Genomic DNA, 14,824 nt, shown 5'->3' with positions numbered 1-14,824 from the left:
TCTCTGAAACGACTTTGGAGACGGCTTATGGTAGAGACATGAACGTTCAATACACGAGCAACAGCTCTGGTTGACATTCCTGCTGTCAGCATGCCAACTGCACGCTCCCTCAAATCTTGCGACATCTGTGGCATTGTGCTGTGTGATAAAACTGCACCTTTCAGAGTGGCCTTTTATTGTGGGCAGTCTAAGGCACACCTGTGCACTAATCATGGTGTCTAATCAGCATCTTGGTATGGCACACCTGTGAGGTGGGATGGATTATCTCAGCAAAGGAGAAGTGCTCACTATCACAGATTTAGACTGGTTTGTGAACAATATTTGAGGGAAATGGTGATATTGTGTATGTGGAAAAAGTTTTAGATCTTTGAGTTCATCTCATACAAAATGGGAGCAAAACCAAAAGTGTTGCGTTTATATTTTTGTTGAGTGTAGTTCAAACATCATAATGTAACAATACTAAAGGTTCTACAAACATAAATATATACCAGACACCTTCCATGTATTTTGCATCTACCTCCCCCTTCCACCAAGCAAGATTCTCTTTAGCGTTGTATTACATTAAGTATATCATAGTTGATACTCAGTCTGAGCAACTCAAAAGAGGAACAGGAGTCTGGACATTTCAGCATCAGAAACATACCTGGAAGGCAATGGCACCAGTAGCTGAAATCAGACGTCTGGTGGCAAGTTCCCCCATTTAGACACGGTGAAGGTGAGCAAGGGACGTATGAACTTTCACAGTGTCGACCCGTAAAACCCAGGGCACAGTTACACCTGCAGAGTCCAAATCATTTCATTAGCCTCAGACGAGACAGACAATATCTGACACTGACTACGGAACTTACTTATTGATTGTACCTATTAGCAATTTAAACCAGCTTTAAGTTTTTAAATCATGTAATCATTTTGAACGTTTCTAGGCATTAAAGCAAAAAAAAAAATTCTTTCGGCTTAAAGTTTTGTTTTCAGGCCAAGTCACAGGAGCCCTTTAGTTTGCTGCGTGGTCAGTTATTTCCAATAGGTTTTAATGCAAAAGCAGGTGGAAACAGCAGAGAAAAAAGTGTACATTGAGTGTTTTGCTAAACAGGATTATACTTCAGTAGACCTACAGCCACACGACCAACCATTGCTGCTGTTTCCTACATCATACTGTAAAAAGGTTTTGACCAACACTTCATATAAATATTCCAGACCAGTTTTAAGGGGGCAGCTTTTCAAATGTCTTTTAGACAATTCACAAAAATATTTTAAATATATTAAATAAAATGGACACAAGACTTGACAGTTTTATTCATATACATATTGAACCATATACATTACTTTTCAGTGCATGTTACTTATTAATTTTACCCCAAAAAACAATGTGCAAAAAATAAGTTTTATAATTTAAAGATTTTATTTGCTTTTTTTTTTCCAACACAAATTCAGTCATAGCCTACCGTAGCTAATTGTGGACATGAATTAAAGCCTGTGTTTGGTTTGGTTTAAGCACTTCTGTTCAGGGGAAGGTTTGTGGCCAAGTGCATCACCAGAAGAAGACTTAAAAATAACGTTTTAAAGTAGCCATGTACTAACTATTCATCAAAATTAGCTTGGCGGTGCATATTTATATTTCTACCCAAAATGAAAGTAGACTTTTTACAATGGTGAAATTTAACAATTCCCAACAGCAAATTTATGAAGCTCAGACTGTTTTTCATTATGGTACAATCGTTCCACTACTTAATACTACTGCTTCAAATTAACTACTGGTACTAACATATTTACAGCAAATACATACAACACGGCAAACTTACCAAAAAAACATTTTTATCTGCAAATATGGCCACTTAAAATCATTGAGATGTTGATGAAAATGTATGTAATTGTATGGTGCTAATGCCTATACTAATACCCACAAAACCTGGTAACCTGGTAGTGCCACTGTGACGACCCACCCGATCTGCATTAATCTCATATGTCCTACTGACAGAAATCCAATGTAGTGATGAAGAACTTTATTCCCTGCATTTTAAGACATTAACATTTTTTTTCTCACTTGTAGGAGCCAGGGGTGTTGATACACAGTCCTTCGTTTTGGCATAAGGAGGATGTGGCAGCACATTCATCTGTGTCATTAAGGCAACGAGGACCCATGTATCCAGGAGGGCAGGAACAAGTGTAGCTACCACCAGGCAAAGAGCTGCACAAGCCGCCGTTGGCACAGGGAGCAGACAGACAGCTGTCCTCATACTCACACCGTGGACCTGATAATGAATAGGAAGTAAAGAACAAAGTTTCACTGAAGAAACCTTCCTTTCACAATTGTCATAAAAAGGATTTTTTTCAGCACCGCTATATTTAGTATTCAAGTACACAATTCACAGTCTTATATTGCCAATAAAGTCAAAATTAACCTTGTCTGGAAACCATTTAGAATTTTAGCGGGTTAAAACATAGATAAGACCAGGACAGCATTACACACTTTCTGTGGTGACACACAAATGATGTATGTTCGTGTCTCTGTCTCTCTCTCTCTATATATATATGTCATTTAAATCAGTCAAGCAGCAAGAAAAGCCTTTAATGTAAATAAAGTAAGCAAGTAAATTAAATTTATAAAGCACATTTAAACACAGCATCTGCTGACCAAAGTGCTGTACAAACAGTACATAAAATAGTAAAACAACTAAAAACATAAAATGGATCACAAACATAATAATACTAAAAGATTAACAGCAAGGGACAAACTCAAAATCCCAGAGCGGCACAAGAAATGAAAAGATTGAATGGAGGTCAGACAGTGTCAGCTGTAAGCCACACCATTTTTGGTAGCACTTGTATCTGTGATAATTAAATAAATAAATGAATAATGTTCTAGTCATGAAGAAAACAAACATCAAACAAACCTTTGCCCCTATGGGAAAAAAGTGTCTCACCTGTCCACCCCTTGGGACACTGGCACCTGTACTTGTCAAGGGACAGCAGTGTGCAGACACCTCGATTGGCACAGGGATTGTTGGGGTAGCATGTGGAATTCTGAGGAATTTGACAATGTGGTCCAATGTAGCCAAGAGGACAGGTGCAGGTGGGGTTCCCCGGCACAGGTACTCCAGCTGACATGGACACAGAACAGTTTCCTCCATTTTGGCAGAATCCAGGCAGACAAGGGTCCTTATGGTGGCAATATTCACCCAAGAAGCCTGGTGCACAGCTGGAAACACACAGAACCACAAATTCATCAAGTGGCATGCAAAGTAGGGATGAGGGGAAAACACTTGGTTCTCAGATGTATGGTGAAGCGAACGTGGATGATCCTGAACCAGTTCACAAATGACAATAACTGATTTTATAAACATTAATGACTGAGGTTGGAATGCGGCTGCTGGCTACGTTAATGAACATTATTCATGTCTTTTATGTAAACCTGTGTTTCTGCTTTGACTCATCATTTTTTAGACCGGTGATGTACTTGTTGTGCAGTGGTGGGCACAGTTCCGCAGTGGTGGGCACAGTTCCGCTAATCAGCTAACCGCTAATTAGTAGTGATGTTAAGCTCGAGTCAGTCTGCTCGACACAGCATCGAGCTTTTTGAACCAGAAGTGTCAGTGAGCAGCGTTTTGAGCATGCCCCCATCATGTGACCACTGTGAGCGAGGCCTCGTTACGTCACACCACGTGTCGAGCTTTGCGGAAAATTCGAGTAATCTGGGCGTGTCAATACGACCCACCAAGTATTTAAATGAGATCTGAATCGCAGCTCAAACCGTGGGTTTTTGAGAGGAGGAGATTGCTAGTGACACTGTTATTGCCAATTACCCACGTGAATCGGAGCCAAGGAAAGCATTAGTTTATATTTAGGTCTAGTTTAGAGTTAATTTACTATAGTTAGCTACATAGGATCTAACACAGAAAGACACACCATACACAACAGGCATCCATTCATATGCAACATTTATTCACACAGTACATCAACATAGGTTATAGGTTAGACTACATATTATAGGTAGATCAGAGACTGAGCTGAGCGACTGAAGACGGTGTGAGAAAGGTGAGTGTGTGTGTGAGAGAGAGTGAGTAGTGGTGAGGAAGAGACATGGACGAGCCAGTTCCAAAAAGAGCATGATCAATTGCTTGGGAGCACTTTGATTTAATAAGCCCCAAAAAGGTCAAGTGCTTGATTTGTGCTCAAGAGTTGAGGTACAGTAACAATACGTCTTCAATGACACCTGAGGTCCAAACATCCTGAGACATCAATGGCTGTTGCTCCTGCTGCTCCTGGAGCAGGAATCAGACCATGTAACCTGTATTTTATTCTTTATCTAAGATTAAAACATACTCATAAACAAAAATAGCTCAGAATGTCATACTGTATTTTCATTAAAGGCAGACAAGCTGATTTGGATGAGGCACTGGTGGACTATGTTGTGGAAGATGCACAACCGTTCAAAATAGTGGAGAGCAAAGCCTTCAGGGCTTTACTACAAAGGTTTGACCCAACATATGCCCACCTCCAGAGGAGAAGACCGGCTCAAATACTGGGCGACATGAGCCGCAGTCTATCCCAATTTACAGAGGATGGCAAAAAAATATGCGAACGGGTCTTCTCCAAAGCTGGAGAGGTGGTGAGGCAGAAGAGCAGCCGATTAAAGTCCAGCAACGTTGAAATTATTCTTTTTTTGAATAAAAATTGATGAAAGTTGCACAATCACCATCTCCTATCCCCTCTATTCTACTAATTACAGTAACATGAGCACCAGGTGCAGAAGCACGTCTTTCTCACTTTTCCCGTCACATTTTATCCAAATATAGTTTGAGGAATGATAACACAAATCTACATATATTCTACAATAAAGGCTTTCATAACCATTATGTGTGCATCTGTAGGGACTATTAATTACATTAAAAAGACACAATAATACATATGACATTTTTATTATTATTATTTTTCAAGAACAAACCACATCAGTCATGAATTAATGCAAACATTTGTCAGGGCACTCGCTCAAGGTAATTCTCAAAGCAATCCAGCATATGTCACCCTTCAAACTGTATCAAACGCATCGAGGCAGTGTGTCGATTTTCAGCCAGTTGTGTTGCAGTGGCTCATTGGTTCATAAGGCTTCAAAATTGCCATCACTACTAATTACAGAAACTAACTTTTTCAATAGTGGATTAGCTTTTCAGCTAACTTTGAAAACCATCAGTGGACCAATTAGCTTCTGCTAACTTTCAGTCCGCTAACATTTTTTTTGCTGGCATAGTGAGTAAAGCTCAACGGGCACAAACACCTGTAAAACCTAAAATCCTACATGTTAATTCCTGTCAAGTGTTTTGCAATAATCAGACCGCTGTGAAGAGCTCAGTCCTCCCCCAGCAGAAGGAGGCAGGCCGGGCTCCTAACCACTATTGCAAAAAAGAAAAAAAAAAATCATTTACTTTCAACATGCATTGACTCAGACAGTGGGCAGGAGGCATGAAGCACAAAGCAACCTTCACTCATGGTTTCATTTAAAAGCAACTAATTCCAGACAGTTTATCGAAATTAATGCCAACTGTTTTAAGTCATGCACTAATTCTGAAGGTTTGAGCGTTAAACAGACACGTGCCGAAAGGCATTATTGGAAATTCAAATGATCTGCTCTCATCACTTCCTCCGACACCCTTTCAAAAGGAAAGAGAACACTGCCATCTACTGGATGGGAGTGTGAATAGACCAACATATTTGTGAATCTCAAACGCAATTTTACGCTCATAATGTCACAATATAAGTGCATCACCAATCACACACATTGTAAAAACCAACACACAAGTTATAGTAACTTTACAGGGGGTGTCAAAATTGGCATGTTTTTTGTTGTTTATTTCAGTATATCATTTTAAAGTACCACAATTCGCTCTATTGAGATATCCCATAATCCCTTGCGCACCAGAGAGTTGCTGCAGTCAAAATAACACTGAGAAACTACATGACGACAATTGCCAATGAACATTATATGAACAAAATGTAATTTTTGTGCCTTTTATAACATTTATAAGAGACTGCTGCATGAGAGCCTGAAAACTTGCTAAAACAAATATTCCAAATATTTCATGTCCACTACATTTTCGCAGTTTCGCGGATTTTTTTCGACCAATTTTGCATGCTTTTTTTTTTTTTATTACAGCGCACTGTGTTCTGCATCCTCATCAAGCAGGCCGGTCGCGGCACTGCGAAGGGAGAGTATGCGCATTGTGTTCTGCGTGTCTGTTTATAAGAATCTTCTCACCCAGAAGAAAAAAGAGTGCCAACAACTACCCATAACTGTGTTCTTCACTCAGAAAAAGACACCTGCACCGAGGTGTCACTTAGTGGAAAAAGACGCGACAGCGGAGCGGCGCCAGGACGAAGAGGTGCGATCAGAGGAACTGTGAAATACTGGTCAGTCACTATTAATAATTTCCTATGTGTCCAACCTCGTAGGTTGATCATTAAAATTTAATTTGTTAGTTCTAAAAGCATCATAATTATTTATAGGAAAACATTCTATTTTTATTTCTAAAAAAAAATGTTTGGGCCTGAAAACAGGTTGGTCTTATTTTTCTACTAAGGCTTGAACTTTGAGAGTGTTTACACACGAGAGAAAAGTGAGAAAATGTTAATGCCTGTTTGAGAAAACATTTATAATAATTGTAAAAAATAACGCTGACTACTTCGCGGATTTCGCCTATTGCGGGCTATTTTTAGAACGTAACTCCCGCAATAAACGAGGGACCACTGTATATATAAAACTCTGGAACAAACAGTGCTGTAAAGGACAATAAGCAGAATGTTAAAGAGCAAACTTCAGTTTCCTCCAGAATGACATGAACAAGAAGCGATCGCGGCTGATAGCGATTCCCAGCCCACTGTAAATAACGGTGAAACAACCCGAGCTTCTCACAGGTTTACATAAAACAAACACAATAACAACGTGTATAAACCCAGATCATATATTGTTTTAGGCACAATATACAAAGAGTTTTATGTTGGGATGACGTTAATGCTGTTGTCTGTGTGCAGCGGTTAAATTGCAGCCTGATCAGACAGTCTCAATGCGAACTCGCCGAAATTTTGCGACATTTTGTGGGATTTCAAACCTCAGTACCACATACAAATTACAGTTGATGTATTCACATCCAGAAGATGCATTTTAACTGGGAGGGGAGGAAGTAATGAGAGCAGATATTTGAATTTCCCATAATGCCTTTTTGCATGTGTCTGTTAAATGCTCAAACTTTCAGAATTAGTGCATTACTTAAAAAAATGTGCACAATATCATATTTTCACTTTGTTAAAATGATAGAGTTGCTGTTGATTTTGATAAACTGTCTGGAATTAGTTGCTTTTAAATGAAACCTGTTGTGTGGGCCGCTGAAGAGGAGGTACTGCTGGCCCACCACCACCAGATGGCGCCCTGCTTGGAGTGCGGGCTTCAAGCACGAGAGGGCGTCGGAGCCACTGGGAGTGACAGCTACCTTGGAGATAATATTCTCTGCTGTATTTAACGCTGACTAATAGTCTGAACTTCTTTGCAGCCGTTTTCCTGTGGTGTTGCCTTATCTGTGGGATTGGCGTTTGGTGTGATCAGCGACGGCTTCGCTTCACACCCCAACCAGATAAGTGGTTAGACAGGAGCTGCACGAGTGTGTGACTGGAGGTGGAGGTGCTCCCTCCCAAAAGAACACAGACTGTTGGATTACTGAGTGTGCGTACTCACACTCACCTGTGCTGTTTCTGTTCTCTGCCAGCAGTACCAGGTCTGACAGCTGGAGACGGTGACCACCTGGGGACCCAGGACTTAGCGGCTCCGGTGTTCTTCAGATCCGTTGGCGGTGAGGGCCATGTGGGATCCGGCTCGGTTCTGGACAGGCGTCTCCTATCCTCAAGCCTGCCCACATGTCACCCAACGTGTAATTGACTGTAGCTCCAAACTGCTTGTTGTCTGTATTCCGTTGTGCACAATTTACAACATTAAATTGTTACTGTTTGGCTTATCCACTGCCCGTTCTTTTACGCCCCCTGTTGTGGGTCCATGTTCCTACACTTTCACAACAAAACCATGAGTGAAAGGTGCTTTGCGCTTCATGTCTCCTGCCCACTATCTGAGTGGAAGCATGTTGAAAGTAAATGTTGCTTTTTTGTAGTGGTGGGCCAGGTGCATAAAGACAGAAGCTCTGGCTTTTTGTTTGTGATCACTTTTTATAGCGTTAAAAAAGTTAACTTTTCAGTTAGCAGATTAGCAGTTATTGAAGCAAACGTTTTGGTTAGCTGTGCCCACTACTGTTATTGTGTAAGTACATTAGCGCTCTGAATCATAATTGAATCAAATCCTGAAGTTCCTGAAGAGGTTTTCCTTTGGATGCTCCTGGTTTTTTTCTCAGGGTCACCAAAGTAGTTCATGGGCCGCTCTGCCACCTGCATGCTTCAGAGAGTTAATGAAAAAAGTTTTATTCAGTAATGTGGAACTCACCACATCACACAGCAACAACATATTCACACCAGAAATCTTCCCAGAGAAACCACAGGCTGATCTGTCACTCACTGCACAGCTCAACGAAAGCTGCTATGAGCATCGTGATCAAATATAAATCAATGGTGGCAATGAGGGTGAGACAAAGGCATCATATTACACATCCAAAGAAGAATAACTGCTCAATATATAAATAAATAGATAAATAAAGAAGAAAGAAATCTTAAAGACTAAAGGTGACTGGTTGCACAAACTTGAGTTTACTCAACTTAGAAACATCTCACTAATGCTTTTAAAGTGAGTAAGCTCACAAAGTCTGCTGCCAGCTGTCTTGAAACTTTTTAAGTTTTCTCAACTAATGTGTTCGGTCTTATAAAGTGAGGAACCACATCAGAACATCAGAATATTAACACACGGGACGGCAGCAGGCTCATCAGACAAAGTTAGAGATCAAGAAAGTTATCTTTGTCAAGGATCCATCAACACGCCGTTAACCACACACACACACACACACACACACACACACACACACACACACACACACACACACACACACACAAATCAATCACACAGTTGAAGAATGACCAACTCTGACCCTGAGCTACTGTTGGCCAGTAAGCTGTGAGAGAAAAAGAAGAAGCTGAGCTTCATGGAGAAGGCAAACTGGGGTTCCAGATATCAAAGAAGAAGTTTAAAAAGCAGAAGTATTTGAGGTGGAGTCATCTCAAAGTTGTTGACTCAAAGGTGGCAGAAACTAAATGAAAGCAGTGGAAAATGTAATATGTGTACATCTTTATGTGTACTTAAAACTCCAAAGTATCTTTTCAGATGGACTTCTTTTTTGTTTTTTGTTTGTTTTAAATGTAGCACCACCGCTGTGGCTTAGCAGGCAGTTGGTTCTTCACAAACTGCCAGCTCGTGATCTAGATTCTATGGTTTTTACACGTCCCACCCACGTGTGCAACAAAAAAACCTGTGTTTATTTGAGATCAACACGTGAATAGTCATGAGCTGGTTGTCGCATTTCAGCAGTGGTGGGCCCAGTTCCGCTAATCAGCTAACTGCTAATTATCGAAGATAATGTTTTCATTATCACATTAGCTTTTCAGACAACTTTGAAAACCATTATCGGACTAATTATCTTCCGCTAAGTTTTGGTCCGATAATTTTTAGACCGCTAACGTAATTTGCAGACAAGGTAAACAAAGCTGAATAGTTACAAACATTTATGAAATCTAAAATCAGTTGAGTACCTACTTGTTAAATGTTTTATAGTAGATGCGCAGTTCTATCCTCCGTAAACAGAGGGAAGCTGGTTCTAAAAGAAACTGCTCTATCCTCTGCAGGCAAAGGAGAACTGGTCACAGAAAAGAAAAAAAGCTCATTTCTTTTAACCCCATACTGATACGCTAGCAATATCACCCAAGTCATTCAGAGGCATACAGTTTTAACTTATGGTTAAAATTTTAACCAAACTAATTTCGGACAAGTTATTTAAATTAACATTATGTCTGAAGTTTATAAAGTGAAAATATCAGATATATGCTTTAGTTTTAAAGCAATGCACTAATTTTAAAGGTTTTAGCATGGACATGCTGTGCCCAGCAGTGCATTATAGGTAATGTCAGTAAATTCACAACTGAAGAAATGCATCTGAGACGCTCTGATCAGGCTCCACACGGACAACAGCATTAAACTCTTTGTATATTGTGCCTAAAACTCTCATGAATATATTCTCTGGGTTTATAAACACTGTTACTGTGTTTGCTTTATGTAAAAATACCAGAAGAAGCTCAGGTTGTTTCTGCATTATTTTCAATTAGAATCATTGCAATCAATTCCTGTTTGCTATTTAGAGTCCTGCTTATTTCAAACACTGTCTGTCGTCTTTGTTCCAGAGTAATATATATATATAAGATGTCTGAAATTCAGTTTGCGTTCATTAAATTCCACGCATCTTAAATGTAGCAGACACGGATTATCTGGAATTTTGTTTTGGCAAGTTTTCACGGTCTCTACTGCCATCTAATGGCCAGTGGTGTTCATGGCAGTATTCGCCCCTAAAGCTAGGCAGACACTGTAGGATATTTACAGTCATTGTACTCAGCTCAAGCTCAAACTGTACGACAAAACTGCACGGTGTAAAAGTGCACGATTTATGTTCTCACACTATATGGCCCGATGGTCTGATGCGATCTGACTGCTCACATTATACGAGGTCTGTGAGAAAAGTATCTACCCTTTTTATTTTATGCAAAAAATATATGGATTTGATTCATATGTTTTTACGTCAGCCAAGCTTGAACCTTTGTGCGCATGCATGAGTTTTTTCACGCCTGTCGGTTGCGTCATTCGCCTGTGGGCAGGCTTTGAGTGAGCACTGGTCCACTGGTTCATTGCGAGGAAATGGCGGAATGATTTGGGCTTTGTTCCATCAGAATTTTTTCAGAAACTGTTAGAGACAGGCAGCTGGAAACCATTTGGAAAATTCACATGGCTTCCGGTGAAAATTTTATGGGCTTCACAGAGATTACGGAGTGTTACTACCACTTTAAGGATGGCCCACAATGGCGCATGGCGTGCCGCTCTCCGAGCCGCGATTGACAGGCAGAAACCACCATATCATTTCTAAACGGATGGCTGTGTCGATCCGGGACCGTCGTGTGCAATTTCTCTGGTTATCACAAGAGCTGGACATCAGCCATTTTCCGGCAGATTTCACTTTTAACAAGAGATTTTGTCATGGAAAGCCACGCAGAGGCTTCACGCGTCACGACGGAGCCGCTGATGCAGCGAGACAAAGAACACCTCCGTTTTGGAGTGTCAGAGGACAAGTTGGTACATGCCTATCTCGGCTTCAGTGGCTTACCAGTCGAGTGAGTATAAGAGAAATTGTGGAGAGCTGGGCATGTCCCAACTTGTCCTCTGACACTCCAAAACGGAGGTGTTCTTTGTCTCGCATGCGTGAAAAAACTCACGCATGCGCACGAAGGTTCAAGCTTGGCTGACGTAAAAACATATGAATCAAATCCATATATTTTTTGCATAAAATAAAAAGGTCAGATACTTTTCTCACAGACCTCGTACATTCAAAGCCCACATGTCCGACTCGTGGTTCCAGAAGCAAAACGTAAACAGAAGCGCTTTTTTTTTTCAAACTTTATTTACATTTCTTATTTTTACAAAAACTCTCGATGGGAGACATCAAAGTTAAAAAAAAAAAACAAACAAACAATACAAGACTTTACATGAGTTGAAGAAAGGGGGGAAAAGAAACTGAAGCTGCTCTCCCAAAGAGATGACCACTGTTTATGCTCTCTCCAATTCCGCATCGGTGTTTGCACATGCACAGTGCAAGACGTTGGACACTTGTAGCGCTTCAGCAGCGGGATACCCTCACGATGGCCAACCAGAATATCGAAAACAGGTTTGATTTTCATCCGACCATACGATTGCCGATCGGGAGGTGGTCGTGAGAGGTTAAACACAGCTCGTTACTCCATGTATACTACACGATACTACATGCGCGATTAAGATGAAAGTCTGCACGATCCAAAATTTCTCGCACAACTGAAAAATCGGCTGAAAAAGGGCCAAACGTCATACAGTGTAAGCCCAGCTTATGTACTGAGCATCTGGGCATTGTTCTATGTATTTTGACACCAGTTATATCAGATGGTTATCTAATTACAACTTGGCTTTTTTTTTATGTCTTTTTTTTTCAAATAAAAAAATGACATATTTTACAAAAGCACATTTATGTAAACACCAACACACGACACACCTCACATTACCATGTTGGTTTACACAGAATGAATGAGTCAACCAATCAGTGTCAGCGGAGGTACATTTTACCAATAATCCCTTTGGCATCTGTCTGTGTTTGTTACAAAATTTCAGAATTAGTGCATTATTCAACATTAAAATATATATGTTATATTTAACTTTGTACAAATGACAGAATTGACATTAATGGAGTTATTCTATCAGCATTAATTTTATTTATAAACCAAACCATAAGTCAGCACTGCTTTATTTTCCAAGACCACAGCCTAACGGCAACGCTGTTATTGAGTAAAGAGTTGAGCTTCACTGCTTTTCTCAACTGCTTTGCTGGTGGAAGCTATGTAATAAACAGAAGCTTCCAGCAGTGGGCAGGGTGCACAAAGACAGAAGTGCTGACTCATTGTTTGGGTCTGTAGTTGCCTCTGATGCTGCCAGAAACGATCGTCACAGGGTGTGTTTGATTCTTTGATTCACAGCGGAGCACATTTATATGACCATAATAATCAAATAACGGCTAGTAATCAGATAACTGTAATCATCTGATCTCTCATGTTAACATGCACTTCAGTAATCCGATACTCAGAAAAACCTGATTCACATGATTTCAGTTCATAAATTGGATTCCTTTGGAAGTGGAGAAAAAAGAAACGGCAGGTTTTCAAAAAAGGCGTAGACTTTATGAAGAAAATATAGCTCTCTCTCTCCCTCTCCCTCTCTCTCTAAGAAATTAGCTCTTTGGAATGCTGAAACATGCACAAATGTAAAAGAATGAAATAAATGTGATTAATGGTATACGTAAACGGGGCCACTGTTCGGTCAGTGGCTGAAGTTTCATCTCTTGAACACCAGATGGCACACCCACCCCGAGTACATGCACCGTTTTAAAGATGAGCGCATTTCAGCATTTCTAAAATGCCACAAGAAACCACCAAAAAACAACTAAAACTACTTAATTTACTCATATTTGGAGTCAGTCTCGGTAAATCGTTGCACTGTTCCTCCCAGCTCCTTTTGTCTTTCAGCCACTGGCTAAAAAATCCTTGTGCTCTTTAGTGTGGTGCTTTTTCAAATGTTTGATTAAGTTCGCTGTGTTCACGATAGAGCTTCCGCCTCTCTGTACAACAGCTTTGTAAACATTGGATGTTGCTGTCATGCGTTGTGGTGTATCAGTGGACGTGATGAAAAGTTCGTCAGTGACGGTACTTACTCCTCAATGCTCGCCTGCTAGCTGGCTGCAAACTGCAGAAGGGATTTCCTGAATGGGGGTCTGTGTCAATACACCGTGTCTCATTGAGACATGTCTCTGTTCCGTATGCAAATTTCTAAACTATTTGTTAATGATATTGAGGGCTTTCCTTATTTTGACTAGTTTATCCTGAACCCACTCATCACACACCATGCCGCCATGCTCCACATGCCATGCTGTGCCACCCACAGGTAAATTCCCAATCTGTGGGGAACACTACACTGGGTCGTCTCTTTCTTTATAACACTCCAACACATCTATCCTAATTTTTGAATTTTGTTTTGTTTTGTTTTTTTTACATTCAATGTATGAAAGAGGAAAAAAAGACAAACATAAATTCCTGTATAAATGCAGTGTGTGTCATCAAATAAGGTATAGTGTCATAGCTACATATTCATTACACCTCTTTTTCATGTCTGTTTTCTTCTCTTTCAGTACTAAGCAGCAGTGGACACCAGGTCCCTGTCATGGGGACAAAAAGGCTTTGAAAGCATATTGAAAGGTTTGTCTTCATGTTGTTTTTCATGTTAAAAAATGCTGACACATCCAAAAGAACGGGTTCATTGGTCCTCACCTGTACAAATCAGAAGCCAAAGTGTCAGAGCTGAATAAGAAGTATTTTTTAGGGAGTTACTTCATACATTCAGTGACTCAGTAAAAGATGTTCGTGTTAAAAAAATGGAGATGAATTTACAATATTTCATAACATGTTACAGACTGTTTTCAAGCTGTCACTTTCTATTCCTCTGTCTTTGTAGAGGACTCCCACATTTACTAAACACTTCTGCCTCTCACAGTATTTGGTCGCGTTCTTGTGTGACTGGGCAAAAACCGTCATAAGGTAACTTCCTTTAAATGCAGTTTGGGTGAGCAGTTTGTTGCAGTGTGTGCCCGTGACACTGCAGACACACTGTCTGGGGACTGTGGGTGACACAGAGAAACCTGCAGCCTGTCCCACGGGCCTCTGAAGCTGCCTCCTCGGAGAGGCTCAGATAACAGAGTCTGAGCAGAGCTCCACTCCAACATGCTTTGACAAATTATTATCTTCTTTCACAACCATTCCAAAGGAAAAAATGTTTTTTGTTTCACAAATGAATAAACCTAAAACATGTAAAAATGCTTGCAGAGAAGAACAAATAATCAGAATCTGAGCTTTGTGGAATACAGAGCAAAGAGCAGGAAAGAACACAGTAATAAAGATGGGAATAATGTGAAGTTCAGTCACATGGTGTGTTTATTATTAGCCGCTCCACCCTGAAGCAGCTTGAAGATATTAGGTTGTGAGAGCATGGGAAAGTCAGGGAACATGTCAGACTGAA

General features: G+C 40.3%; 1 protein-coding gene across 1 annotated transcript in view; it reads right to left on the bottom strand.

The window, feature by feature from the left end:
- The window catches only part of notch2 (notch receptor 2), a 153,227-nt gene that overhangs the window by 28,401 nt on the left and 110,002 nt on the right, over window positions 1–14,824 (bottom strand). Inside the window, exons 3-5 of the mRNA XM_034180208.1 lie at window positions 2,922–3,196; window positions 2,042–2,249; window positions 644–777 (exon numbers count right to left, since the gene is read on the bottom strand). Coding sequence (XP_034036099.1) covers window positions 644–777; window positions 2,042–2,249; window positions 2,922–3,196 — 617 coding nt within the window. The remainder of the gene's footprint in view (window positions 1–643; window positions 778–2,041; window positions 2,250–2,921; window positions 3,197–14,824) is intronic.

The sequence above is a fragment of the Thalassophryne amazonica genome, chromosome 10 (genome assembly GCF_902500255.1).
Source record: "Thalassophryne amazonica chromosome 10, fThaAma1.1, whole genome shotgun sequence".
Lineage (NCBI taxonomy): Eukaryota > Metazoa > Chordata > Actinopteri > Batrachoidiformes > Batrachoididae > Thalassophryne > Thalassophryne amazonica.
Note: the sequence above shows the minus strand (reverse complement) of the source record. Positions and strands in the feature narration are given on the sequence as shown.